Source organism: Bos taurus, chromosome 11 (genome assembly GCF_002263795.3).
Source record: "Bos taurus isolate L1 Dominette 01449 registration number 42190680 breed Hereford chromosome 11, ARS-UCD2.0, whole genome shotgun sequence".
Classification (NCBI taxonomy): domain Eukaryota; kingdom Metazoa; phylum Chordata; class Mammalia; order Artiodactyla; family Bovidae; genus Bos; species Bos taurus.
In genome coordinates, this window is record NC_037338.1 from 2374584 (window position 1) to 2401140 (window position 26557).

Here is a 26557-nt window from a genome sequence, read left to right on the forward strand (position 1 = left end):
GCACATTTACTCCTAAAAAGGGCTTTTCAGGTGGCTCAGTGGTAAAGAATATACCTGCCAATGCAGGAAATGTGGGTTTGATCCCTGGGTTGGGGGAGGAAATGGCTGCCCACTCCAGTATTCTTGCCTGGAGAATTTCACGGACAGAGGAGCCTGGAGAGCTACAGTCCATGGGGTCACAAGGAGTCAGACACGCCTTAACACACACAAAACAGTATTCCCAGAAAACAACAGAAGGCAAGAATCTCAGAAGAAAATTTATAGATCTGAATCTTGGAACTGCTCTAAGCACGCAGCTGCCACTGCCTCCTTACGGGAGGGGACGCTGCAGATCTTGAGAAAGCGCTAACCTGTTGGTTTCCACCAACGATCAGTGTTAGCTCTGCAGCGATGCCGACACAGAAGGGCCCAGAGGCACAGTCCTGACAGGACAGGGCACCAACACTGCCCTCTGTGCTGGCTGAACGCGTGCAGCCCGACTGAAGAGCAGCCTCAGCCTCTAGAAGTAGTGTGCACTCTAAGCAAGCTCACAGGCTGAAAAACCAATCCTAAGACTGGGGAAAGGAAACTTTTAACTTGGAATCACTGCAAAGACACATGGTTTCTCCAAGTCATTTTATTAGACTGAAAAGGAACTACAAAGAACACGCCTCAAAATGCTGTACACGGTTTGTGCCCGACACCTGCAGACACTGGAGCCAGGGTGTGGACGGCAAGGGAGCCGGGGGAAAGCAGGAGGGTGGGGTGGGGCCAGGTCTCCACAGAGGTCCCATGCACTGCACACGCCCCTAACTCGGGTTCGGCTCTCCTCTGTGCAAGAGTGAATGCCTCTGGACTCAATCTGAGTCACTGTCTGTCTCGGCTTCTTTCACATCCACGCTGAATTTGTACTCCTGGTCACACCCCATGTAAGCGTCACTCATGAAGTACAGGGTGTAGTTGTGGGCGCCGGTGGCCGGGGCCACGAAGTCGAGTTTCACCTGGAGAGAGCAAGCACAACTCAGGGCCCGCTCAGATACCTGCCCCCTCTGGCAACCCGCGGGGGCCAGCGGACACTCACCTTGGCCTTCTGCTGCAGGGTCAGCCTCTTGATGGAGATGAGACTGTTGGACTTGGCGTCTCCGATCACCACCCACCAGCCCTCTTCACGTTTCTGTAGTGACCAAAACCCAACAAAGTCAGTAAGTAAAACCTGATGGCTGTGACACCAGGCAAAAAGTTACAAAAACAGGAAACCAGAAAGCAAGCTTTCAAAGTCTTCATACCAAAAGATAATCGGATACAGGATTTTAAACTAAGGTTTCTCATGTGAACTCAATTTTTAAGTAGACAGGTGAGCTCATTTGTTGGTTCTGGCTCACTGCCTTGCCCCAGAGTACCTTCCCGTTCAGTGCCTGACACTAGGTCAAGACTCCACTATCAGACATCTAGTCTTTGAGGCTGGAAGCTTTGAGTTCCTCAGAGACGCTTTTAGGTAAAAGGCAGACATGTCAGAGGACAAAAACATGTTAACATGAGGTGAACCTGCCAGCAGAGTGGGTCCAAAGTAGGCCTTGTGCCAGGACTTCCCTCAGCAGCCAGTCACCTAAACTGCCTTAAAGCAAAAAAACTACAGACTTCCATAAAAAGCACTCACAGCCCCCAAATTAACCCCCAGCCTTGTGACGTCATCACTGCTCTAGACCGCCCCCGCTGACGACTATGTGCCCTCGCAGCACAGACCATAGCCAATGGCAGGGCCTCGAGGGGACCCCAGGAGGCCAGTCCCAGCACATACCTGCGGGAAGAGAGGCGCGATCACAGGGCCCGTGACTTCCTCCTCCCGCTCCAGCTGCACCAGCACGACGACTGGCCCGCCACTGTGGGGAGACACCCGGGGCGCATCACAGCTGTGCCCGCTGGGGGCTGACCCGGGGCGGCGCACCCGGCCCGCGTGGCTCACCTGCGGATGGCATCCTTGTCCACCACCTCGTAGGACAGCTCGATGTTGGGGTAGCGGTTACAGAAGCGGGCCACGTCCGCGATCTGGCTGTCCGACAGCTGCAGCAAGGCGTTGCGCTCTTCGTCCTCCATTTCCATGATGTCGAAAACACTCTCCACCCCCTGGGCGGGCATCAGGGAGGTCAGGGAAGGAGAAGGCAGACGACCGCAGAGGAAACTGGCTCCGGCGACTCATCCTCAGCCAGGTGACTCCCTGAGTACTCTAAACTTCCCTCCCCAGTGACTTCAGCCCAGACTCCAGCCGGTGGAGAGAGTCCATGGGCTCCACAGAGTGGCCTTTTTTATTCCTATGCTATCAGATCATCCAAAGAACACAGCTCACAACAGTCAGGCTCCCTGGTGCCTTCTTGGGTAACACCTTCAGAGAAGCCAAACGTGACGTCTCCCCTCCCACAACCAACCCCAGTGCAGGACACCTGGCCTCCAGACTTGGCCACCCAACACTGCGATGCAGGCCCGGCTCACCTTGTCTGTGCAACGTTTGATGTGCTCGGAGGTGAAGTGCGGCAGCTGTTTCAGGTAGGAGTCCTTGGACCACATGGCTTGGGTGGCCATCTGGGCCAGCTCCATGGCCGCCAGGGCGGGGCTGAGCCACCCATTGCTAGAGAGGACGTCTACACAGGCCTGGATGAGCCGGATGGCCTGCAGAGGGACCAGAGAGCATAAGCAGGAGTGGGCACTGCTGCCTCACAGGCCACACTCAGGCCTCCACACCCCCGGTGCCCCGCCTCCGTACCTTGCTGAGGATCTCCTCTGTATCCGACTGCAGCTCGGCACTCAGCTGCATGCGGGACAGGTGGGCCTGCAGAAGCAGGTTGGTCTTGACGTGTGGGTCGTTGAACTTAGGGTTATTCAGCTTGTGGGGGACCTTCTGGGCCAGCTGGAAAGCGGAAGAAAGAGCGGTTGGTGAACGGGTGACCCTGCCTGAGACCCACACTCAGGCCCAAAGCACCACCCGCCCCAGGCCCACAACCATTCCACACTCGGGGTAGATGATGGCTGTGGGTGGTGGGGCTTGAGATGTGTGTGGAGTGTGTGAGGAGCTCGGGGGCGGGGGAGTGGGTGTTTTCCTGACCTGACTGCGGGATCCTGTGCTCTGGGCATGGGGGCCGAGTTTCACGCAGCTCGGAAGATGCGCTCACCTGCCGCAGGAGGCTGTCCTCGTGGTGCCGGATGGGGATGTTCTCATACTCAGCCGCGTTGGAGATGATCTCGATGAGCCCTCGCACCTTGGTCTTGGCGTTCAGGGACATGCTGAAGAGCTCTGAGAGAGGAAAGGAAGGACATTTGGAGGGGTCAGAGCAGGCAGAGGAGGAGCAGAGTTAACCGCTGGGCTAGCCCGACTCCACCCTGCACCGCGTCCCTCTGACGAGCACACGAGGCCCTGGAAGCCTCGTCGTGTCGTCCCCGTGGCTGCAGGCCCCGCCGGCCCTCACCGATGGTGGTGTAGTTGATGTAATAGTAGGCGGCGATCATGCCCAGGTTCAGGGGCGCCACGTCCATCTCGTCCTCGACGCTGATGCACTTGGACTGCTCCAGGTCACTCAGGGTCTGCTCCACGAGCTCCGACAAGTGGTCAGACAGGTGACGATGGGAGATGCCTGTGAAGGTGAGAGGTAAGCAGGGGTGTCCCAGGGACACGGCGGACGAGGCCTGTGCCAACCTCCGGAGGATGCTGCGCAGCGCCGCCACCGACCCTGCAGGTTGTAGTAGTTGGGGTTCTGCGTCATGCGGCGGTACAGGAAGGTCCAGGTGAGGTAGTCCACGGCGTCCTGCTTGTTCTCGATGGTCTTGGTGACGATCTCGGCGTTGAAGTGGTCGTGCATGCAGTGGTCCAGGTGAGACTCCACCGGCAAAGGCTCATACAAGAACTTCTTGAAGAAATCCTATGGCAAGAACGTCAGTGACAGTACAGTCGCAGAGAAAGGCCAAGGGCAAACAGGGCCGCTGTGCAACAGGCACGGCTCATACGAAACGCAAGAAACCAGCTGCACAGACAAGGTGAGCTGCGTCTGGACCTGCAGAGTTGGGCGTGTATGCCTGTTCCCCCTGGCATCACTGGTTATTTCTACCATGGAGGAAGGTACACCAAGCCCCACGGGCTGAGCAGGGCATGAGGAAGACAGACCCAGCCAGAGGGTTAAGATCTCAATACACAGAGTCAACAGCAGTAGCAAAAATCAAAGGCTACAAAATTCTATGCAGAGAAAGGCTTGTTACAAAAACAATGTGGAAAAGAAAAGAAAACAGAGAGAATATAAGAAAGTAAAGACACCTATAGAGAGAGAGATTAAAGAATCTGTTCTGAGACCCAGGCTCAGAAGCCCGCGCAAAGGCCGGGGCTGACCTTCTTGGAGCCCTGGCACATGATGACGCAGCGCCCCTCATCATCCTGCAGAGGGCGGTTGGCATGGCCCACCATCTGCAGAACATCGTAGATGGGGTAATCCACGTACCTGGAGATGGAGGAAAGAGGACTCAGGACGCTGCCTCCCTGAAGGTCGAAGGATAAAATGCAGACACAGGGAGACGTGGGAAATCCCAGCAAACCTCTGCGAGTGTGCTCAGTCCCTAGCGTCACGGGTTATCTATACATCAGTTTAGTTTTCAAGTGTAAGAGTCATGACGTTGTTGCTCAGGGTCTGTGAACCAAAGGTATTAACCCATCTAATGTGTGTGTGTGTGTGTTCCCTCATGTCCATCTCCTTGCGACCCCATGGACTACAGCCCGCCAGGCCCCTCTGTCCATGAAACTTTCCAGGCAAGAATACTGGAGTGGGCTAACATTTCCTCTTCCAGGGGATCTTCCTGACCCAGGATCGAACCTGTGTCTCCTGCACTGGCGGGTGGATTCTTCACCACTGCGCCACCTGGGAAGTCAACCCACCAAATGGCAATAGCCAGATAACTCCATATTAAAGCATTTGATATGTAAGGCAGGCTCCCAAACCTCACAGCCATATAGTTCATAAGTGATCAAGTCCCCCCCACTCAAATCCAAACCTAGAAGCAGGTTCAAGCATCAAAAATAAGTCTGCACAAATAAGACCCTAGCTGGGGTGGAATCCCAGCTATTTATTTCCCTAACACCTTTTCTTCACAATAGTGACCTTCTGGAAGTGCAGAGGTTACACCCATCCTAGGAGAAAGGGGCCCATCAACACACAGCACTGGACTCACGCGTGGGTCTTGCCGTTGTAGTACTGGGTGTCCATGATGATCACCAGGTGCGCCGCCACATTCAGGCCCCAGCAGAGACTCCGAGAAGCGACCACCACCTGGATGGCCCCTGAGCGGCAGAGGGGAGGAGCAGACTGAGCACAGGGCTCCCCAGGGGGGCAGAACCTGCTGCCTCCAGGGCAAACAGTGGCTCACCCTACTCTACACTTCAGAACTCAGTGCAAAGCTGGGCGGAGACAAGGTTTCAGGACTAAGAGGCTAACGCGGTACTACAGGAGGGTCTGCCTGTCACTGCTGCTCTGCTGGGGGGCTACCCTGTAGGAAACAAGGTCACCGTGGAACAGACCCCCAAGCCCAGAGAAAGTCAGGCTCACACTCCTGCCTGACAGGCAGGCTGTGCCGACTGGAACATGCTACCACCAACTCAGCCACAGGCTGGCCAGTCCGTGGCAGCAAAATCGAGCTCTAAGGGTGCCCCAAACCACGCAGATTCAGGAGTCAGAGTGACAAGTGATTCTGGCAGGAGCACTGCCACTGCAGCTCCCTAAGCACTGTCAAAATACTACTCTGCACGAAATGCCTAACGTCAACGAGAGACAAAAGCACACAGCCACCCGAGGGAGACGCACAGAATGGACTCCTTCTCTAAAGCCCAACTACCCTGCTGAGTCCATATCATGGAAAATTAGGTTTAGAGGCCAAAGGTCCAGGTCTAAAAACCCAGGTTCTAAAAGAGCACGACTTGATGTGCCTGCCTGCTTTCTCCTCTACCAAGTAGATTGTTCCACCTTCATCTCAAGGACATTGAACTCAAATAAAAGTATTATGAAAATGACAGGCGTGCCTGCTGCCGAGAAACATCACCCACACGGGAAAGTGTACTCCACACCCCGCCGACACCTGGAGCGGGTCTCACTCTGCACCTCAAGGCCTGCTTTCTACCTGAGCTGAAGAGCTGCTCCACCAGGCGCCGCTCTAGGGGGCTGAGCCCCTCATGCAGGTAGCCGACTCCGTTCAGCAGCGTCTCCTTGAGCGTGCTGTCGCTCAGTTTCTCCAAGGTACGGGATCAGGTCCTTCTCAGTGCAGTGCAGGAATCTGGGTGGAGGAGCGCTGACTCAGCCCGGAGCAGGGCCACACCCCCAGGGCCCCTCCCAGGGGTGCTGGCTCAGCACCCAGCCAGGTGGGGGCTGCCCCACGGCACACACGGCACCCGGCAGTGGGCCACCCACCTCTGGCGCTGGATGTCGGCTGCGCACGTGGTGAGGATGTCGATGGCGGTGAGGCGCGTCTGCTTGCGGGAGGGCACGAAGACGATGACGGGCTTCTTGGGCGAGTGCTTGGTGATGGCGTGGTACACGGGCTTGGCCATGGACAGCAGGCGAGTCTGCGTGTGGCTGATGTTGAAGCCCTGAGGCCGGGGAGGGAGAAGAGGTTAGGACCCCGGGGAAGCTGGGCGGTGGGGCCGCGCGGGAGCCGGAAGCATGGGCCCCACCTGGATGTGCAGCTCCAAGGGCACGGGGCGCACGTTCGGGTGGAAGTTGAAGGTGGAGGTGGCGCTGCAGCCCAGCCAGTGGGCCACGTCCTTCGCGTTGGACAGCGAGGAGCTGAGAGCCACGATGCGGATGGGCCGCTCGATCTGGGAGGAGATGTAGCGCATCCGGGAACAGATGACCTCCAGGACGGGCTGTGGAGAGGGGCAACGATCACTGCAGGCCTGGGTGCTCTGGCCTCAGCCCTGAGCGCCTCCGTGGGCAGCCCAACGTCCTCAAGAGGATCTCCTAATTCTCCCTTCTGATCAGGGCTCCCCCGTCTCTGGGGGCACCTGTCCCCAGCCAATCTCCACTAAGCTATGCTGGTCTGAAAAACACCTACTAAAAAATCTCAGGTCCTCCTTTTGAGACAAGGGGACAGGCAGAAGCAGCCCCGCGTCTGTGGCCCACACTTACGGCCCAGGCCAAGGCTGCACTGCGGCCCAGCCCCGCCTCTGTGCGGCGAGGCCAGCCGTACCCCGTTCTCGCCCCCGATGAGGTGGACCTCGTCCACCACGAAGAGGTTGATGTTCTGCACGTTCTTGCGCTGCTTCCAGCGCCGGGAGAGGATGTCCCACTTCTCGGGCGTGCTGACGATGACGCTGCCCTTGCCCAGGAGCTTCAGGTCCGTGCTGGTCTCCCCCGGTCAGGAGCACCACCTTCTTGCTGAGCCTGTCCTGGAACTTCTCGTACCAGTCCATGTACACCTGGCAGAAAGACGGCAGGACTCGTTCATTTGGAGAAAAACCCGAGAGGCCGACACAGAGACCTGTCGCCCTTCAGATCTCAACCGACTAGACCAAGTGACCGGAGAGCTTTTCTTTAGAGTGCAAACCGAGGAAAACGGCCCCCAGCAGGTAAAGCCTGGCCCCAGTTGGCTCCCCAAGTTTTAGGGCTCTGAAAAACCTCCATCTGGACTCGAGATGAGAACGGCTTCTAGGAAAACGCACCCAGGACGCACCTGTTCAGCGAGGGCCTCCATGGGGGTGATGTAGACACAGCGGCCCTCCGAGTTCTGCAGCAGCATCCGCAGGATGGCAAACTCCGCACAGATGGTCTTCCCGCTGCCCGTGGGGGCCCCCACAAACACGTTGTCATCGCTGTTGTACACGGTGTTGAACACTGAGAAGCGACAGAGCGGCAGTGAGACCCTGAGGGAGGCTCGACGGAGGCCATGTGGGAGAACTCTGCCCACAGGTCCAGAGAGGCAGCCAGCAGGGGCGAGGGAACGGCGCCCCGCTGCAGGCAGGCCTGCGCCTTCTCTCCCTCTCACCTGCCCCTCCCAACACGAGGAGGAGAGAGACCCCGGTAAGGAGCTCAGGTCTCCTGGAGGTCTGCCGGAGGACACAGGAGCAAAGGAGGCCGGGGCTCCCTCCTCGCTTCTCCACCGGTCTTCTCAGCGACCAGGGTACCAAACCAGAGGGGCCCAGCTCCCCCACTCTGGCCCTCCAAGTCCTGCCCACGCCTTCTGGGCAGCAGCTAATACACAGTGAAGCTAAACATCTAACCCCAGCCCTCACACTGGATAAAGCCCAGTCCCACTATTCACTAGGGTCTCCGCTGGCGCGCCTCTCTTGTCCTCCATTCCTCATCCACAGAACAGGACCAAGACAGCAGTGTCTCCAAAGGGAAACCATGCGTAGCACCGGTGGGAGGAAGGAACCACTCAGGCTGCACCCAGCCCAGAGAACCTGGAACACGGGGCATGCTCCGCGAACACAGCTGTCATTTCAAGCAGTGAAGCAGAGGAGGCCTCAAAGCCTTCCCACTCTGGCTCAATACTGGAATCTCCAAAGCCTGAGGAATAGCCGTGCACCATAAGACCTGCTCGACCAACCCTCTGCAGGGAGACGTGCAACAACGTGAAGCAAATCTAAGTCACCAAGGCCAGCTGAGGACAGAAAACGCCCTGGCTGCTCCCACACTTGACGCTGAGCTCCCACACCTGCCAAGCCCCTGGGCGCCCCCTCCCTCTCTTCCTGCAGAACCTACCTGTCTCCGAGGGACCTTTAAATGTCCCCAAAGGAACTGCCCGCCTGGAAATGCAAACACCTACCCTGGGTCTGGATGGGGTTGAAGAAAGGAAATTTATCCTGGTAGAGGCTCTCAAAGGCGCTATTTCTCAGGGCAGACACAGGCAAGGGCTGAAGGTCTAGCAGCTCGGTTGGGGGCGGGTACTTCTCTGGCAGGATCAGGTGCCGGAAAGAGACGGGCAGCTGGGTCTCACAAGCTGCCAGCAGAGAAACGGGAAGGGCTGTGAGCACGCTGGAAATCCCAAGGCAGCCTGCGTGTCACTCTCCCAGCTAAGGCCAGCCCAGCACGAGGGGCTAGATCTCATCTAAGAGCCCCAGGGGGAACCTGGCCCCGCCGGGGACCCCACGGACCCTGCGGAGCAGGCACACTCACAAAGCCAGCGGTCAGACACCACACGGATGAAGTACTGAGGGGGCAGCGGCTCAAAGACGGGAACGAAGAACGTGATGAGGTGCTCGTCCTGGGCATACTTGGCCTTGAGCAGGAAGTACTCGTGGTGAAGGATCACCTCACTGTCCACGTCTTCCACAAGAATCCAGAAGGCCTCTGACGAACCGTGGACCTGCCCACCCAAGCACGAGGGACGGGAACATGAGCCGAGAGGTGGGCAAGGGGACACACCCTCCCCCTCCTCTCGCCTCCAGGCCCCGAGGCCTGCCCCTGGCGCTCCCAGCCGGACCTTCTCATCCCACTGGAAGTCGGGCGTGATGGTCAGCTCCACCTTCAGGGTGGAGCGCGTGATTGGCTGGAGGTGCACCGACAGCTCCAGCTTGGGGAAGAGGTGGACATACTTGTGGATGGTCTTCCCCATCTTGGGCATGCGGATGAGCTCACCTGTGAGGACACGAGGGTGCACACAGCTGCAGCCCAGCCTGATGGCCGGTCTGGTGAACCCGGCCCTGAGGGAAATGGGCGGGTTCCACTCCAGGCATGGGCTCTTCCCTCCACTCAGTGGGGCCCAGGGGATTCAAAGCTCTGAGACCAAGGGCAAGGAGCCTAGCAGTAATGGGACAAGACACACGAGCGTAGGGCTTGGGGCCAGGAACAGAGAAGCAGGCACAGGGAGACATCTGAGCTGTGCAGATGAGGAGGGAAAGATGGCTTCCCACACACCTATCTCATTGTGATTCAGGTCATACAGACGCTCAAAGGGGAAGTTCTTCTTCTCAATCTTCTTCACGACCTCCTCAGGGAGCTTCCGGAACTGGCGCAGAGGACACATGGACTGCCACCTGTCCAGGAAGGAACGGGACCTTCTTGGTCTCAACTTCTACCCCGGTGCACACATCACACGTCAGGTTGCGCTCTAAGGCTTTCCCACCAGGCCCTCGGCCGGAGGACCCCCAAAGCAGGACCACGTTCCAGCTCACGGGGACTTACATGCGTTTGTCGATCATCTTGCAGAGGTTCAGGGTCTTGTCTGTAAGCTGTGCCCACCCGCGGTTCAGGACAATTTCAAAGATGGCCCGCATCAAGCGGCCAGCCGACTGGGGAAAGAGGAAGCATTTCCTCTGTTAAGTACCCATTGTCCCCAGAGCTAATGAAGCCGCTCTGCTGCTGCTGCTAAGTCGCTTCAGTCGTGTCCGACTCTGTGCGACCCCAGAGATGGCAGGCCACCAGGCTCCCCCGTCCCTGGGATTCTCCAGGCAAGAACACTGGAGTGGGCTGCCATTTCCTTGTGCTCTACACACAGCTTAATCACCTCGAGCTTTGATATAATCAGCCACATCAACTCAAAAACCAAGTCCCCCATAGATGCTTGGGGACACAACAGAAACGGGGCTCGAGCTCACTGCCCAGTATTTAACATACTGTTCTCTGCATGACTTTACAGTTTTTGGCCCACTTAGCATTTAGGATCCCAGCAAGTGTAAAGGTGCTAGTGACTTGCCCTGAGGAAAAGACAGAGTAGCTAATGAAGCCTTTGGCCATTTCTAGGTTTATTTAGGAGCCCAGCAGTTATAGCGAGAAGTGCTTCTCTGCAGAGAAGCAGACATGTGGAGCCTCCCAGACCTCTCTAATGGCCTCACCTTCCCAAGAGCTCAAGATGAGCAAAACAGAGTATCCACACCATACACACAGCAGCCAACAAGCCAGCTGAGGCACAACTCAGCATTCTTCTCCCTCGCTAGTATCGGCCTCCTTTCTACCAGACACACTCAGCACAGAGGACCTGACGTATCAGGGCAGCACAACCGCACCCTCACCTGAGTAACATAGACCATGTCGGCCATTAGCGCAAAGCCCTCCAGCTTCAGCTGCGAGATGAAAGCCTGGAGCAGCACATTGATCTGGGAAAAGCAAGGAGGGCAATTACTGAACCATCCAAGGTGAGTAACGTTCCTGCTCCGGGCCTCCGTGCCAGGTAAGATCTAAAGCTCTTCGTCTACAGACACTGAGTAACTGATATTCTATGCAAAAAGAAGATGTGAGAAAGATGCAGAGACTGGGAGAAGGGAGCAGGTTACCAAGCACAAGCCCAAGCCCCAGGCTCATCTCTTAGAAGATGAGGAGAACCACCTGATTCTGTCCCGAGCAGAGAGGAGCCGGGCTCACCTTTGCACTGGGCTCCTCAATGCTCTCCTTGACGGGGATGGGCACCCTCTCCAGCAACTTCTGCAGCTCCAGTTTCTCCTCCTGCCACAAGCAGGAAGCAGGTCAAGGAAAAGCCCAGAGGTCAAGGAGAGAACCACCCGGTGACACGGTGGTGAGCACCAGCTTCCGGTTTCCACATGCTGGGTGGACTCACCTCTCTCACAGTGATGTTCTTGAACTCTGAAGACAACGAGAAGACTCTGAAGAGCTCAATCTCGCTCAGGGTGGGCTTTAGAAGCTGGTTATAAGTCTGCACCGTGTCATTGGTGATGTAGTAGTGGCTGGCTATACGGCCCAGTTCTGTCACCTATGAAGAAGGAAGACTCAATTCAAGGGCGATCATTAACAAGCAATAACCTCTCACTGTGGACGAGAGATGCCTACAGAATGAACTCACAGCAATACAAGTGCCTGGCTCGTGTGTGGGAAGAAAGACAGCACAGGGATTTCCCTGGTGGTCCAGTGGCTAAGACCCTGAGCTCCCAATGCAGGGGGATCAGGTTCAATCCCTGGTCAGGGAACTAGATCCTGCATACTCCAGCTAAAAACCCCCCATGCCACAACTCAAAAGATGCTGCATGCTGCAACGAAGAGCAAAGATCCTGCGTGCCGCAGCTAAGACCTGGCACCGCCAAATAAATTTATTTTTAAAGAAAGATGGCCCAATAAGCTGACCTACAGTGACCTGATGCCCACCCAGAAAAGAGAGCACGATCAGCTACCACAGTTCAAGATGCAGAAAGGAGGCACCATCAGGTTGTACACCGCTTTAGAAGCTCCTAAGTGCAAAGGGCACAGTCCAATACTGCCTGTTTTTCCGCTCTTCCAAGCAAAGGGTAAGTAGACAGGCAGGCCTCCAATCAAGAAAGCCGTCTGAAAGGCTATCTCCAGGGGCTCCAACTTTTGTGGGGATCTGTGACTCCCTTCCATGGCCCACTCACCTGGAAGTTGCCTGTCTTCTTGTCGTACTTGACCAGGTTGTTCTTATCCAGCATCAAGGCAGCGGTATGAACCAGATCCAGTCGGCGCTGGTCTAGCAGTGGGTCTCCCTTGAGGTCATCATGAGAGATGCCATAGAGGGTCGGGGACCGGAGCATTCGGATGTACAGGTAGGCGTAGCCCAGCCAGTTCACTGCATCCTATCAGAGATAGAACATGGGTCTCTGCATCCAGAACTGATGTCCACATGAAAAGCTCCCATGGAGGACTTCAGAATTAATTCCCAACTATGAAAATATGTCTTACACCACCTCATGAATGTCCATGATATTCCGTTATTTAAGAACACAGTCCTTACTGAGATTCTGGCAACAAGGGCGACTGTCACAGTGCCGCCTGAAAGCACACTCACACGGAGGACGTGGTGCCCAGGGCCGGAGGACCCCGGTGCCTATGGCCCACATCACCACACTCCTGGTGCCCCGGCCCCTCTGGAAAAAGCCAGAGGCGCTGAATGCAGAGGCCACCCACCTTTGCGTTCTGCACGTTCCCCAGCACGACCTCGGCGTTGAGCATGTCGGGCAGCTTGGACACCATCTGGCTCTCAATGGGAAGCTGCTGGTTGAGCAGCGACAGGTAGTACTGCAGCTCCCCGTGCGAGGTGATGAGGATGCCTTCGCCCTTGGTGTCGTACTGCGGCCGGCCTGCTCGTCCCAGCATCTGGGAGGAGACAGCAACCAGAGGGCCACGGCTCAGAGCTTCCGGCTCCTGACTCCGGGCTCCTACACCACAGAACCTCGCCCTCCACCTGCCCCCTTTGGGTTTTGCTGGCATCTTATACACAGCATGCTTTCCCCACCAAGAATAACTCAGAAGCTCCGTACTTGCAGGATGTCCAGCGCTCCCAGCTCAGTCCAGCGGCCCTTCTCGGGACTGTACACCTGGGTGCCTTTGATGATGACGGTGTGGGCAGGGAGGTTCACACCCCAAGCCAGGGTTGCCGTGGAAACTAAAACCTACAGAGCCAGGGCAAGGCAGTAAGGAAAACCGACCTTGCCACCAAGGGTACCTTTCCTCAACTTCTCTAGGCACCTGGCCTCAGGGCTTCCAGCAGGACTGAGGTTGGTCCCGTACTTGTCAATGAAACATCAGAATAAAGAGGAAAGGAGTCTTTGGGTTCCTCATCTCTTCAAGAATCAACATTTCAAGGCTCTAGAGACACTTAAGAGGCAGTAATGCGACCTATCTGAATCAAGGTTGTGGTTAGTCACTCGGTCGTATCCAATTTCTTGTGACCCCATAAACTGCAGCCCGCCAGGCTCCTCTGTCCATGGGATTCTCCAGGCAAGAATACTGAAGTGGGTTGCCATGCCCTCCTCCAGGGGATCTTTCCAACCCAGGGACTGAACCCAGGTCTCCCACGTTGTGGGCGGACTCTACCGTCTGAGCCACCAGGGAAGCCCGAATCAAGGTTACTAGACAATTAAAAATACAGACTGTCTTGAGAGAAGGACTGAACAAGGTCCTGACCTTATGGGGCCTCGTGTGACAGTATCTGGAGTCACCCACATCCTGGCTTTGCTGCGCTTCTCAGACGCCTTCCTAAACTTCCTCAGCTTCCCTCACGTATGACGGGAAGAGCTGAGAGAGGCGGTGTGAAGTTCCACTGACTGTACCTACCACAGCCCTCTGACCTGGGCCACCCGCGCCAGAAACAACAGAGCGCCGGGCACGAGCACGCGGCCCAGTGCCCAGCATTTCCAGTCTCCCTGCCTTAGCTCTGCCCACCCTCACCTGGATGTGTTTATCAGCAAAGAGATCCTCGACAAGTGTCCGGTCAACTCTGGTCATGCCCGCGTGATGGATAGCAAAGCCATAGGGCAGCAGGTCCTTCAGCTCCAGGTTCTGGGCAGCAGAGAAAGAACAGGTGACGAGGCAAGCCCGCCGGAGGGGACTCTCCCGGAGAGGAAGCAAACCTCCTCAGCCAAGACCTTGCCCCTTGTCCAGTCCACAGACACAGCCAGTTACACCCTGCCCTGTGAAGCAGCAATGCCAGGCAGCCCCAGAGGACGGCCCAGCCGATGTGGATGGAGCCAGTGACCAGGGAGGAACAAGGGACCCGGGCCTGCCCCCCTCACCTTGCACTGCTCAGCTTCTGTCCGGAGGACCTCTGTGGAGGCCGAGCCCTCTCTCAGAAACAGACCCAGCGTGTCCTTCTCCAGGCACATGTCCCGGATGGCCCTGGCTGTCTTCCCGGTCTCCTTCCGGGAGTGCACAAATACCAGTACCTGCAGAGAAGCCACAGTTGGCCCCAGTCAAGGGACACCGCTCCAAGAGCCACTCCCCGGCCTCAGGGAGTCGGCAGCAGGAAGCAGAGGCTGCACCATTAGCAGGCCAGAAACTGAGGTCTTGAAGAGGGGAGATGGTAGGAACGCACACCAGCTTGGAGCCTAACGGAGCCCTCAAGACCCTAAGCAAACAAACCTACCAAGTATGAGGGTCCTGGCTCATGACGAGGACGAGAGTCCTGTTACTAGGAAACCCAACTAACTCCTAACACTTTGTCTTTAATAGCAAGTTTAAATATAGCATAGATGAAAATTCAGGAGTCTCAATTAAAAATTTGTGTTCAGGTATCTGATGAGATTCTAAACAGCTGAGACACGTAACAGGCACTGGCCTACATAAGCGGACTTAGGAAATAAGTCTCAGTAGAAAACTAGCACCATTTTATAGGAAATAAAAGTCGTCCGTCTTTCTTGCCAAGAAAAGATTTGTCCCTTCCTCTAAATCCTTATACTTCTTTTTATGAGACCAAATACAGTGTTCAATTAAAAAATTACATCACACTGTCCAGCAAAACGCCCTTTCACTAAGTTTCCATTTTTATCTTTATTTTTAGAATATTTTTAGTGTAAGCCACTCAAATCTTTCATGGAAGAACCTTTGATAATCTAGATAGATAGACTGCTTATCTGTGCATGGGGATTCCTTTTCTGGGCGTTTTATTATTACAGATTCAGTTTCATGTTTTATCTATTTCTTCAAGGCTGTTTTGCTAGTTGGTAGTTTCTAGGAGACTAGCTCACTTCTTTAAGGTTGTCAAATGTAAGTGTAAGGCTGTTCACAGTATTCCTTTAACAGCCTTTCAAACGCAAAGGTAACGGTCCTGTAGTAACATCCCACTGCATTTCTGGTGCTGGTGATTTGCTTTGGTTCTTTCTTTGCGTCTATCAGTGCTGCCCAGTTATCAGTAAGTCAAACATTCAAAGAGGTCAGGAGTGACAAGAAACCATGACAGACCTGATTTTTTCCAGCATGTTCCATGATTTTCTCATAGACAATTTCATTCATGATTTGGAAACGCTTGATGGCTTTCTTCTCCGTGATGCCCACATACGTCTGTTCTAGAGGCACTGGGCGGAAGCTAAAAGTTTAATAGTCAAATCAATGAGACTTGGGCACAAAACACTGAATAAAAAGTCCTTTTCACTGCCAGGAGTGATAGGCCTCTTTTAGGATTTGTACCACATCAAAACTAAGGGCCATTCTAAAACTCGAATCTAACAGAGCTCCTTGGCAAAGAAGGAAGACATCAGGAAGGTCACCCTGCTTAAACTTCTTCCCGTCTCTTCTCTTACCTGTTGTCAAAGTAGAAGAGGCCCTTGGCAGGATCTACACGTAGAAAGGTAGCCACATCTTCATAGTTGGGGAGGGTGGCGCTAAGGCCAATGAGGCGGACGTCCTCCTGGGTCATTTCAATGTTCCGGATGGCCCTGGCCACCAACGCTTCTAGGACAGGACCTCTGTCATCATGGAGAAGATGGATCTCATCCTAAGGAATGGGAGGGCAGCAAATTACCTTTGGGACCAGACAAATGAGGCCCCCTTTCCTGAGAGCAGTCCCGTTTTTTAAATACATAACTACTATTGCAAATGAAGAAGACAAGAAAAGGGATCCCAAGCCAGGGACTCTCAAAGGATGAGGCAGTATTCACCATGAAACATCCCAGCAAACGTGCTGAGCATGAGCTGCTTTGCTCCAGTTCAGGGGGACAATGCGTTACGGTCAGGGAAATCTGACACTTGGGTAAATGAATTCCTAGCTCACCTCAAAGATAGATTTCTTTACTAAAAATGAAGCTTCTGATGAGACCAAATTTGTATCAAATTAAGTCTCACCTCTAGGCAGTTATCTTTACCAAGAGCAAACAATATGATGGATCAAATAAAGAACCCACATAGCCTAAGGCAGTGCATGCCAAATCTCAGCAGGCATTCAAAGCAAACGGAGCCCTTACTAAAAGGCAGACTGTGCTTCAGTAGGTGGGAGTGGGGCCAGGGACTCTGTATTTCTAACAACACTTGGAGTAGCAGGCTCTAGGCAGGGGATGGCCAACTCTTTCTTGAAGGCCAGAGAGTCAACATGTAAGGTCTCCTTTCTGCTTCCCTGGAAAACCTAAAGAAACTACTCTCAGACTGCCGTTCCTCCCTGAGGGCCTCTGAGTATTCAGAACACCATATCCTGACTCCTACTTATTCCCTGTGAAAAGGGATTACTTATAAATCCCTTTTAGTTCTGGGAATACGCAAGCAGCTTTCTAAATTGTCTGTTTACATTTATTTCAAAATATTTCAGACATAAAAAGCCACAAACGATACGGCAGACACCATGCCCTTCCTGGGAAGTGTTTCCACTTCGTGCAGACCCTCACTTAGCAGTAAGAGCAATGCTGACAGCAGCCGCTGTTACAAAGGCCAGTGACTGGGGGACAGGCCCTGAGGAACACAGAGTAAGAGCCCGGCAAGCCCTCCTCGCTGGCCGGCCTCCACGTCCCCACCAGGCCGCCCTGCTCACCAGGATGACGAGCCGCACGAGCTGGGTGTAGGTGCGTTCCCCGCCCTTGCGGGTAATGATGTCCCACTTCTCGGGGGTGCAGACGATGATCTGGGTGGCGCTGATCTCCTCCTTACACAGCTGGTGGTCGCCAGTCAGCTCCGCAACAGTGATGCCATATGTGGCCAGGCGCTGGGTGAAGGAAAGGCACGTCAGGCAAGAATGCTGGGGGGTGGGGTGGGGGCCAGACTCCACAGTCTCTGAAGTCTGAGTGCGGGGTGTTAGAGGCAGGCATCAGCCCTTCAGAGAAATACCAAGTGTATGAGATCAGTGATACGAACGCTTATTTCTAAGACAAATCTGGACTTCCCTCGTGGACCAGTGGTTTAGACTCCGTGGTTCCATTGCGGAGGGGCTAGGTTCGATCCTGGTCGGGGAACTAAAATCCCACATGCCACACAGCATGGCCAAAAACTAAAAATTAGTAAAATGATAAAGATTCTCTGGGAGCTCTACACACAAGCGCGGAAATGGAAGCTTACAGAAAACAGACCTGGAGCAACATCAGGCCTGTTACCAAGCACTCATGTGAGTGCTTCATAACTATTCCAATAATGCAAATGATACCAACTGCAGAAAACGGCTAAAAAGGAGATTAAAAAAATAGTAAACCCTTGTTAAAACCCAAAACAGACCCAGGACTGTGTTCATAAACACTCTATATGGGTCAAGCTCCATCTTTGAAGGAAGAAAGAAATACCACATGAGATGTTCTGGAAATGCAACGAGAACGTAAGGCGAGAAGCAGAGAAGCACCAGAGCCGTCCCCAGGACTTTGAGAGCTGCACCCAACACCTTCTGGAGGGAGGTTCCACCCTCTTACCTTTCCAAAACTGCCCACCATCTCCTGCACCAGAGACCGCATGGGGGCGATATAGATGATCTTGAAGTCGTCCACGTTGATGGTGCCGTCCATGTTAATGTGCTTGCCTATCTCTCGGAGCATACACATCAGGGCCACGTTGGTCTTCCCGGCACCCTAGGGGTAGGGACAGGAAGGCCTGGGTACCTAGTATACTCACTGCCCCAACTTCCAAGGGCTTATCACCAAAACAGAGTGTGTCTGGGGAATTTTATCTTACCATTTAACACGTCTTCCGCCAAAGGATACAGAATTAAGGAGTAAGGATGGAGAGGAACCTAAAACACACACCACGCTCCACAAGAAAAAGGCAGCTAGGGCAGTGCTTACTGTAGGAGCGCAGAGCAGCAGATTTTCATCCGTCTCCAGGGCGGCACGGTAGAGCTTACTCTGGATCCGATTCAGGGTTTTGAAGCCCTCAAAGCCAGCCTGGGCATACTTGGGCAGCTTCTCCACTGGAAGAAGTTGCTAGAAAAAAGAAAGGCCGTGTGCATCATATTAGCAACATCCCTGAGCAGGCCATGGCTTTGCAAGATTATACTTCCTGGAAAGCTCTGTGTGTAACTCTCCTCTGAAAGTCAGACCAGAGAGACCAATACTGTCCCCTGGGCTCAAAATCAAAATGGGAAACCCAGCAGCAGCTTCCACCTCTGGAATAAATCTATAAGACAAGGCCACGTGGAATGGGTTGAAATACAAACTAGAAGGGAGGCAAAGTGAGCAGAAAACTGAGAACAGCAATCCCCTCACTTCTTCAGAGCCGAAGGGCTTGGGCTTCAGGGCAGGCACGTGCACCTCTTCGTAGCCCTTGCGCTGGCGCCGGAAGGACCCGTCAGGAAGCTGGCAGCGTTTGTTGGCCATAAAGTGGCTCCCCTGGGTAAATACAAGGTCCTCCAAGTCCAGAACCTGCCGCGGAGCCAGTGCCTGGTAGTATGTGAAGAACAAGAACACACAGGAAGTGAGCGAGCTGCGCAAACGAGTTCCACCCTCCACGGCCTTGGACATGACCCTGGTCCCTACCTCTCCGCCCTGGTCCAGATCCATGGTTTCCAGGTCCGTGTCCATCCGGGACTGACGTACTCGCTCTCTGCGGGACCGTTCCTCCTGGGGTGGGGAAGACAGAAACAATAGCAACAGTTCATCACCACCCCAGCTTCTTGTCCTTTTCAGTCCCTTAGCTGAACTTGACTCACAGCTACTGACTAGCAAGTCCTGAAACAGACAGATGGCCCTTTATGTTCAGACACCTGCCATGGGGACCACCAGAATGACAGTATCAAATCATTTTCAAGGGACTATACATAGTGTAGAGGTCTCAAAAGTCAACATTCAACACCCAGCACCAAGGGCTACCCCTGAGGGGCAGAGTGCGGGTTCTGTGTTCAGCAAACATGTGTTGTGTTCCTGTGCTGTCAGCAGACATGACTTATTGTGTGAAAAGAGGAAGACCCAGGTGCTGGTGATGACAGCAACAGGTCAGTGGTCTCTCAACAACATCAGCATGAAGGCACTGGTTCCACTCTGTACCGAGGACCACACTGAGAGCATCTGGAGAAACACTTCACTTCTTCAACTGCCTCCTTTAATAGGAATTTGGCTTTATGCTGTAAGCTTCTAACTGGTGTCTCTTTTCCAAAGCAAACACTCTAGCTCAGCAATTGGAGAGATAAACAACCCAGCCCTCACCCGGATTAGGTCCTCCTTCTCCGTTTCGTGCAGCTGGTAGAGGAACTTGGACAGCTCTGGGTCAGCCTCCATCTTGCCCATGATCCTCTCCTTTTCAGCTTCACTCTGTGCACTGGCCAGCAAGGTGCAGTACAAAACTGCCAATAACAAAAGGAAAAAGGGAAGACAAGATATAAAAACAACCTTCAACCTCGGGGTAGAAAGAAAAATAACCAAGTGAGCTGTGAAAGCAACACAACCTCCATCTCTCTCTCTCTCTCACAGAAACACGTACAGAAGGGTCCACAATCTACTCACTCATCATCCTGTGCTGCCGCAACACCTTGATAAAATCAAAAGTGTTGAAACCGAGGAGCAGAACCAGCTGGTTCTCACACTCCCGGTCGTCGCTGGCCGTCTGCAGAGAGAAGGTAACACCACGATTAAGGCCACAGCCACCCGCTTCCTACACTGCCCCATCTCCTAAGCTACAGGGGACACGAGAACGGAGTCCGAGCCGTACCTTCAAAATCTCCAACACCTCATCTGCCTTCTTCTGTGACACAATGGCATCATCGTAGAAGCGACTGAGCTGCCGCTGAAGCCAAAAGGCATCAATGTCCCGAGGGTGCAGATCCTTCTTCTTGGAACTCATCAGTTCCCCTGAGGCCACAAGCTACGAAGGAACCATGCACTGGGCTCACCCTGTTGCCCTCTGCCCCAAGCGCTTTCTCACCGTCCTGCAACAAAGCTCTGCAGCCTACTCACAGCCTACCCTCTTCTGAGGGCTTTCTGATGAGAAGCACGGGATGGGGGGCGGGGGGAACTCTGCTATATTGAATTCAGAAGCACACCAACCCAAGATTTCATCAACACATGCCTTTCAGAAGCAGGGTGCATCGACATATATACAATACACGGGTAAAGCAGACAGCTGGTGGGACGTTGCTGTTGAGCACAGGGAGTTCAGCTCTGTGCTCTGTGACGACCTAGAGGGGGTGGGATGGGATGCGGGGTGGGAGCAAGGCTCAAGGGAGGGGACACATGTACACATATAGCTGATTCACGCTACTGTGTAGCAGAAACGAATACAACATTGTAAAGCAATATCTTCCAATTAAAATAAATAAACCACTTACATGGGGGGGAGTGACTGAAATCTTAACGAAAATCAAGACTCTACACATTTATTACAGCTCACCCTATAAAAGGGTAGCTCAATAATAAGAGGACCAAGGTACGGGACAAAGTGCTTCACCCAGAATTCACCTGCACTGCGCCAACGGGCAAGGGTAACCTTCACTCACATTAGCTGAGAGGGTGCAGCGCACCACGGCCTCATCCCCTTCCATGTCGTCGTCAGACGCCTCTTCACGAACCTCCCCGTACACATCTTCATCACCTTCCTGTGGAAACAGCCCCAAGCCCAGCGCTTCTGAAGCTGATCCTGGCATCCCCAAAGAACCTCCCCTTTGCGTCTCACTTAAAAGCGCGCTCCAGGGTTACAGCAAAGGCGTCTGTGGTGAAACCAAGCTTATTGGAAGTAGGGTCAGCCTCACTTCAGAGCACGTTTAATGGACGGATAATACAGAAGCACGCACGGGAAAGCAGCAGTGACCAGGAGTGTGCAGACCACACTTCACCTGCTCACTACTGTCCTTACTCACACTGTACTGTGTACTGAGCACACGGTCGTGTGAAAAGCAAGTCCGTGATAACAAGCATTTACTCTTTGAATAAATGCTCTCAGCAAAGCATTCTTCCAATTTGTTGCTACTTGAAATCATAAAATCCTACTATTGCAGGAGGGGACTTGGCAGTTTTCTGTTTCAATCATCTCATTTGATAGACGGAGACACGGAAGCAAAATGACCTCCCTGAGATACAAGATCAAAACTCAGCCCTCCTGGCTCCCAAGTCAGTGCTCTTTCCTCTGACTCTCCTGTGCAATCCCTTCCTCCTGTCCTAGTTTATGATACTGCAAAGTCAGCATTAATGATCAGGAGTCAAACGCACCCACTGAGAATTCAAATGCAACTCTGCACATTTTTTTCAAGTGTTCCACTGGTTCCTATTTTTATTTATAGTCAAGAAATCCTAGTTAGATGGTAAACCTCAGTCACTGCTGCAACTGTTACTGAAACAACCACGCACAAAATACAGGCGCGTTTTTGGGCAAACGTGCATTCTTTTGAAACTGGCAGTAGTACTAAGAAGAAGAAAACTAACACAAGGTGAAAAAGCACCAAAACGTGACAGCGTGTTCCGCAGTGAAACATACACTGTGCTTTTTTCTTCTTGCTGATCCACTTGGTTTATCGTCAATTATCATACAATTAATGTAAGTTCAAGTTTGCTTTACAGTATCAAAAGACAACCACAACAATTTCTCAGCAAAATACTACTGATGCCCAAGTGTGACATCCACACAACACCATAAAACTTACCTGGCTTAAGTTAGGTAGCTTCTTTACACTAGAAGTGGTCCCCTCACCATAACAATTTAAAAAAGACTAGTCTGGGTTTGTTTATCACTTACCTCCTCATCAGACTCAAACTGTACATTCACACCATATGTCTCATCAATGTTGTCGTCTGAAACAGTGAGGGATTAGAAAAAGACGACAAGGAACAGTTAGTGAAATGAGGCACTCGGGAGCTAATTTCTTCCCTAACTGCCTGACGGGCCTCTCCTCAGGACACATCTAAGATCTAAAGACTCACAAATGATCAACAATAGAGGGCCTTCTGCGCTGCCACCATGAGGCTTGCTCCAACCTGCCAGCTTCGGACACAACCGCTCTGCCTCCTCAACCACGTGCACACCACCCCCATCCAGGCGCTGGCCAAGTTTTCTCCCACGTTCCATACAATAAAAGGGTCTCAGAGTAAGAAATAGTGGCTGGAATCTAGGGATGCTGGTATCCACCAATCATAACTCCTCCAAAAACAGCAAATAGGATATGGGACACTTTTAAGGCATCTTTCAGCTGCTTTAATAACTGAGGTTGGATCATGTTGAGGGGTCAACAAGCAGCCAGGTAACACGGTCTGGACACCAAGAGCTCCTTACCCATATTCTGGATCTCCTTGTCTCCACCGTAGTCTGTGATCTTTTTGCCCAAGTTTACTAGCACATGGTATCTGGTATCATCTGTCTGACCCAGCAGCAGATCAATCTCCTTTCTCCTTTCCTTGTCCCGAAGCTTTTCATTCTTTAAAACAGCGAGAACTTCATCTGCTGCCCCACAAAGAATATCACGTGGCTGGAGGCAAAAAAAAAAAAAAACTTAGAAAGAAGAGATCAAGACGAAGAACATCACTGATGGGCTTTACACGACAACAGGATGTGGAGAGCCATACGTCTCTTAAAGCCTGCATACCAGGTTCTGATTATTTTCACTCATGTTAATTTAAAAATGCCACCAAGGGTCACACAATTGAAGGGAGATCCCTCTGTTTCAAAAAAAGATTACATTCAAAAAAGAAGGGGGGCTTCCTGGTGGTCGAGTGGTTGGGACTCCACACTTCCACTGCAGGGAGAAAGGGTTTAACCCCTGGCTGGGGAACTAAGATCCCACAAGCCATACAATGTAGCAAAAAAATAAATAAAAATTAAAAAAAAAAAAAAAAGAACTTGCACAGCCATCTGCCACATTCCTCCAGATGACAGAGGCACTTGGCAGGCTTGCTCTGGCCTGCTGAGCTTTTGGTAATTCTTTCTCCTCACCTCCTCTAGCAACCACCTCACCAGAGTCTCTCAGAGACTCACAGAGGGCCTTAATCTAATCACGGACAATCTTAAGAGCACAGATTCCGAATACAGACTACCTGGGCTCATACCCTAGCTCTGCCAAACACTACTTCCATGACTTGGGAAAGTTACTTAAGTATCCTTTGCCTCACATCTCTCCTGCAAAATAAAAAATGAGTATTAATAGCACCTAGTCACAGAGCCAACGAGACTAAAAGAGGTGCTACCTCACGTAAAGTAAACATCAGCCACTTCTGCACACACAGGAAAAATCCACAAACAAGGTTCCTCTGGGGCCTCCTAGCTGTGACTTCCTCCCTCTCCAAAAACACGTGGCTTCGCCCTCTGGCTGCCTCACCTGGTCCCCAAGGGCAGCCTGGATGAAACTGAGCAGCACTTCATAGGTCTCCCGGGTCTCCTTGGTCTTGGGCTTATAGATGATGCCCACCATTTCATCGATGCCCTCTGAGAGCAGAGTATAGCCCTTCATCTTGTTGATGTCATGCCGGTCCTCATCACGCTTTCTTCGCCTAACAAACACATAGTATGACACTGAACAGGCAGAACCTTCCCTGTTAATGTAAGACTCAAGCCCACTCTCCTCTCCTCAGCTTCATGATTCACAGGTAGTATTTAAAACCACAAATGTGTGCCTCAGCAAATGATGCCCATTTGGCCTTGGTCACTTGCAGGAGTATCTCTGTGGGAACACAGTAAGAGCAAGGGGATCCCGTCATCCTCTCACTAGATCACTGCATGCTATGAGACATCCTCCCCATTCATTTAAAAAGACAACCCTTTCTACTTTGTATGACAACATTATATGATTGGCTTGACTAGTTTTCATCCCTCAGACACATCTTCCTTTCTCTGCAAGACAACTGAAGCTCCAAAGGAATCTACTGCCATTGATTCCTGGAAAAGAAGTCATACTCTTGCAAAATGGAGGACCAATGATATGTAACTCATCTCAAACATACCTGCTTTAATCAAAACTGGACCTACGAATTTTTGAAACTTCATCATGGGACAGATGATGATCAGGTTCAAAGGATAACCGTGAGATAAAGTTCAATGATTCTTTAAAGTCTGGAAAAATATCACCCTTCCCCAAAGTAAAAAACCAACTAAAAAGCAAAACAAAACACCGGCCTTTCAGGCTCGAACGGTAGTTTATAACAACAAAAGAAAAAGCAGGCAAGAGCAAACAAAAGTAGAGGAAAGTTAGTAATAGAAGAAAAGAGTTACTGTGACAAGAGTTTACCAAGTCTTGAAAATACCGTGAAGAAAATTAACACCTCTCTATGGATGAGATACACATGCTGGAAAAGGGTCTAAAAGCTGTTTCCCACTTCAGGTACACTTGTTAAGGCCAAAGAATCTTTCAATTCTTATGTTTTTACCTTCACTGAGTTGTCTTAATGCCACTGATGGCTCATCCTGCACCAAGCAATTCAGCAAAACCACTGCTCAAATACCAAGGGAAAATGGATTCTGCATCTGAAGAAAAATCATGTTTTCCCTTTGATACTCACTTAGCTCGTCTTTCCTCTTGCATCTGTGGTTTGGTTCGTTGAGCCTTATCTCCCATCCGGGTACCCTCCAGCTTCCCAACCAGGGATAGCACTTCTCCTGTGGGTTCATCCCGGCGGGTCCGGTCAATGAGAGAGCGATCAGCTTGGAGAACAAGATTCGAGTTCTGAAAAGACCACAATATTATTGAAGCTCTGAGGTAAGCAGGACTCAACGCCTATATCACAGGGATACCAGCTGACAACAAAGGAAGAATCGGAGCGACCAAGTGTCGATAATCACTAGTCGGAATAAAAAGATGTTTTCCTTGAGAAGCACATCGTATAATCGCGCATGAGCAAAGGGCAAACAAATCAATATAATAATCACTGCTTCTAACACTGCTCATAATAATTCCCACCTGGGAGAAGCGTCGGGCACGTTGGGGATGACACATGGAAGGGGGCGGGAAGAGCGCTGACGGGACCGGGACAGACACTCTTAATAGAGCTCCTACCCATCCCGGTAAGAACTGAGCCCCAATCACCAGTGGGGTTATTCACATCGCCGTGTACCCCCACCTTCGCCGGGTTCTGATTTCTCCTCTGCTTTCGCGGTTCTCGCGTAGACCTTTAGACTGAAAACTCCCTTCTTCAGCCTCCAGCTCCCTATCGGACTCCCCCTCCCAGAGCCCTCCGCCGAGCCCATACGCACCGCTTTGTACTCGTACTGCAGGCTACGGGCGGTTACATCCGCCATGGCCGCGGCTGCTCAAGAGTCTCAGAGCTCCGCTCCCCGGACCACACGCTACGAACGGTCGCCGATCTCCGCTACCACCGTGCCGGAACGACGCAGGAGAGACGCACTGCAGCGGACAAAGAGGGAGAGATGGATTCCCTTCCGCTTCCGGGTCGGACGCCGGAAGTGCAGTCGGGAAATAGACCGGGCGTGTGATCTCCGGTTTGGGACCGGCGAATCCTGGTACCCTCGAACGATCGTTCCGGAACCACGGCCCGTACTCCCCTGGGCTCTGGCCTTCGGCTCCCGAAGACTTTCCACATTAAAGCGAAATGTATGCCTGCTTAGCACCCTATCCTGTCCCAAGTGCTTTTCTAACCCCTTCTTCCTCTGGTAACAGTCCTATGAGCTATGCAGGCATGGAGGGGCTAATGAGCCGGATTTCTGTCTGAGGAAACTCTCGCACCTTGCAAGAGACTGAACCGTGTGTGTGTGCGTGTGCGAGTGCGTGCGTGTGTGTTATCTTCCTTTCGGTTTTTCCTCTGTATTAAACAATTGATACAAAGCTCTGTTCCTCACCTACCCCCACCTAGAACCCATGCTTCCGCGACCCTCGTTCTGGGCACCCAGGCGGCTCCCCTTTGCCCCCAAATGCTTGTCACATTCCGCAGCAGGGCCCTTTCCAAGGCCCCAGGAACATCAGTGAAGAAAGTAGCTGCCCGCCCGCCAGGGCCAACTCATTGAAGACAGTCACTTAATTTCTTTTCCAACAATGAAGCGCCCCCCACCCTCACCCCCCGCCACGGAGAGGGGCAAGAGGCACCTCTGCCCTCCTACCAGTAGTCAACCAG

The 26557-nt window shown here is 52.8% G+C and overlaps 1 protein-coding gene across 1 annotated transcript; it reads right to left on the reverse strand.

Moving 5' to 3' along the window:
• Nucleotides 1-598: 598 nt before the first annotated feature.
• Nucleotides 599-25835, reverse strand: SNRNP200 (small nuclear ribonucleoprotein U5 subunit 200). The gene is given in 47 exon segments (NM_001206163.3): nucleotides 599-980; nucleotides 1061-1153; nucleotides 1778-1859; nucleotides 1943-2103; nucleotides 2467-2643; nucleotides 2738-2881; nucleotides 3144-3265; nucleotides 3438-3602; nucleotides 3698-3887; nucleotides 4349-4457; nucleotides 5182-5290; nucleotides 6124-6236; nucleotides 6238-6276; nucleotides 6411-6589; nucleotides 6674-6865; nucleotides 7189-7354; nucleotides 7356-7417; nucleotides 7672-7832; nucleotides 8767-8940; nucleotides 9117-9306; nucleotides 9424-9578; nucleotides 9858-9976; nucleotides 10125-10231; nucleotides 10952-11035; nucleotides 11301-11381; nucleotides 11494-11646; nucleotides 12281-12478; nucleotides 12810-12998; nucleotides 13163-13294; nucleotides 14073-14183; nucleotides 14417-14566; nucleotides 15582-15705; nucleotides 15920-16113; nucleotides 17137-17307; nucleotides 17999-18154; nucleotides 18368-18505; nucleotides 18788-18961; nucleotides 19058-19141; nucleotides 19724-19860; nucleotides 20021-20120; nucleotides 20226-20378; nucleotides 21010-21108; nucleotides 22242-22297; nucleotides 22776-22968; nucleotides 23815-23986; nucleotides 24992-25155; nucleotides 25683-25835. Coding segments are annotated over 47 exon segments (6411 nt in total). The 5' UTR covers nucleotides 25728-25835; the 3' UTR covers nucleotides 599-836.
• Between the last annotated feature and the right edge of the window lie 722 nt (nucleotides 25836-26557).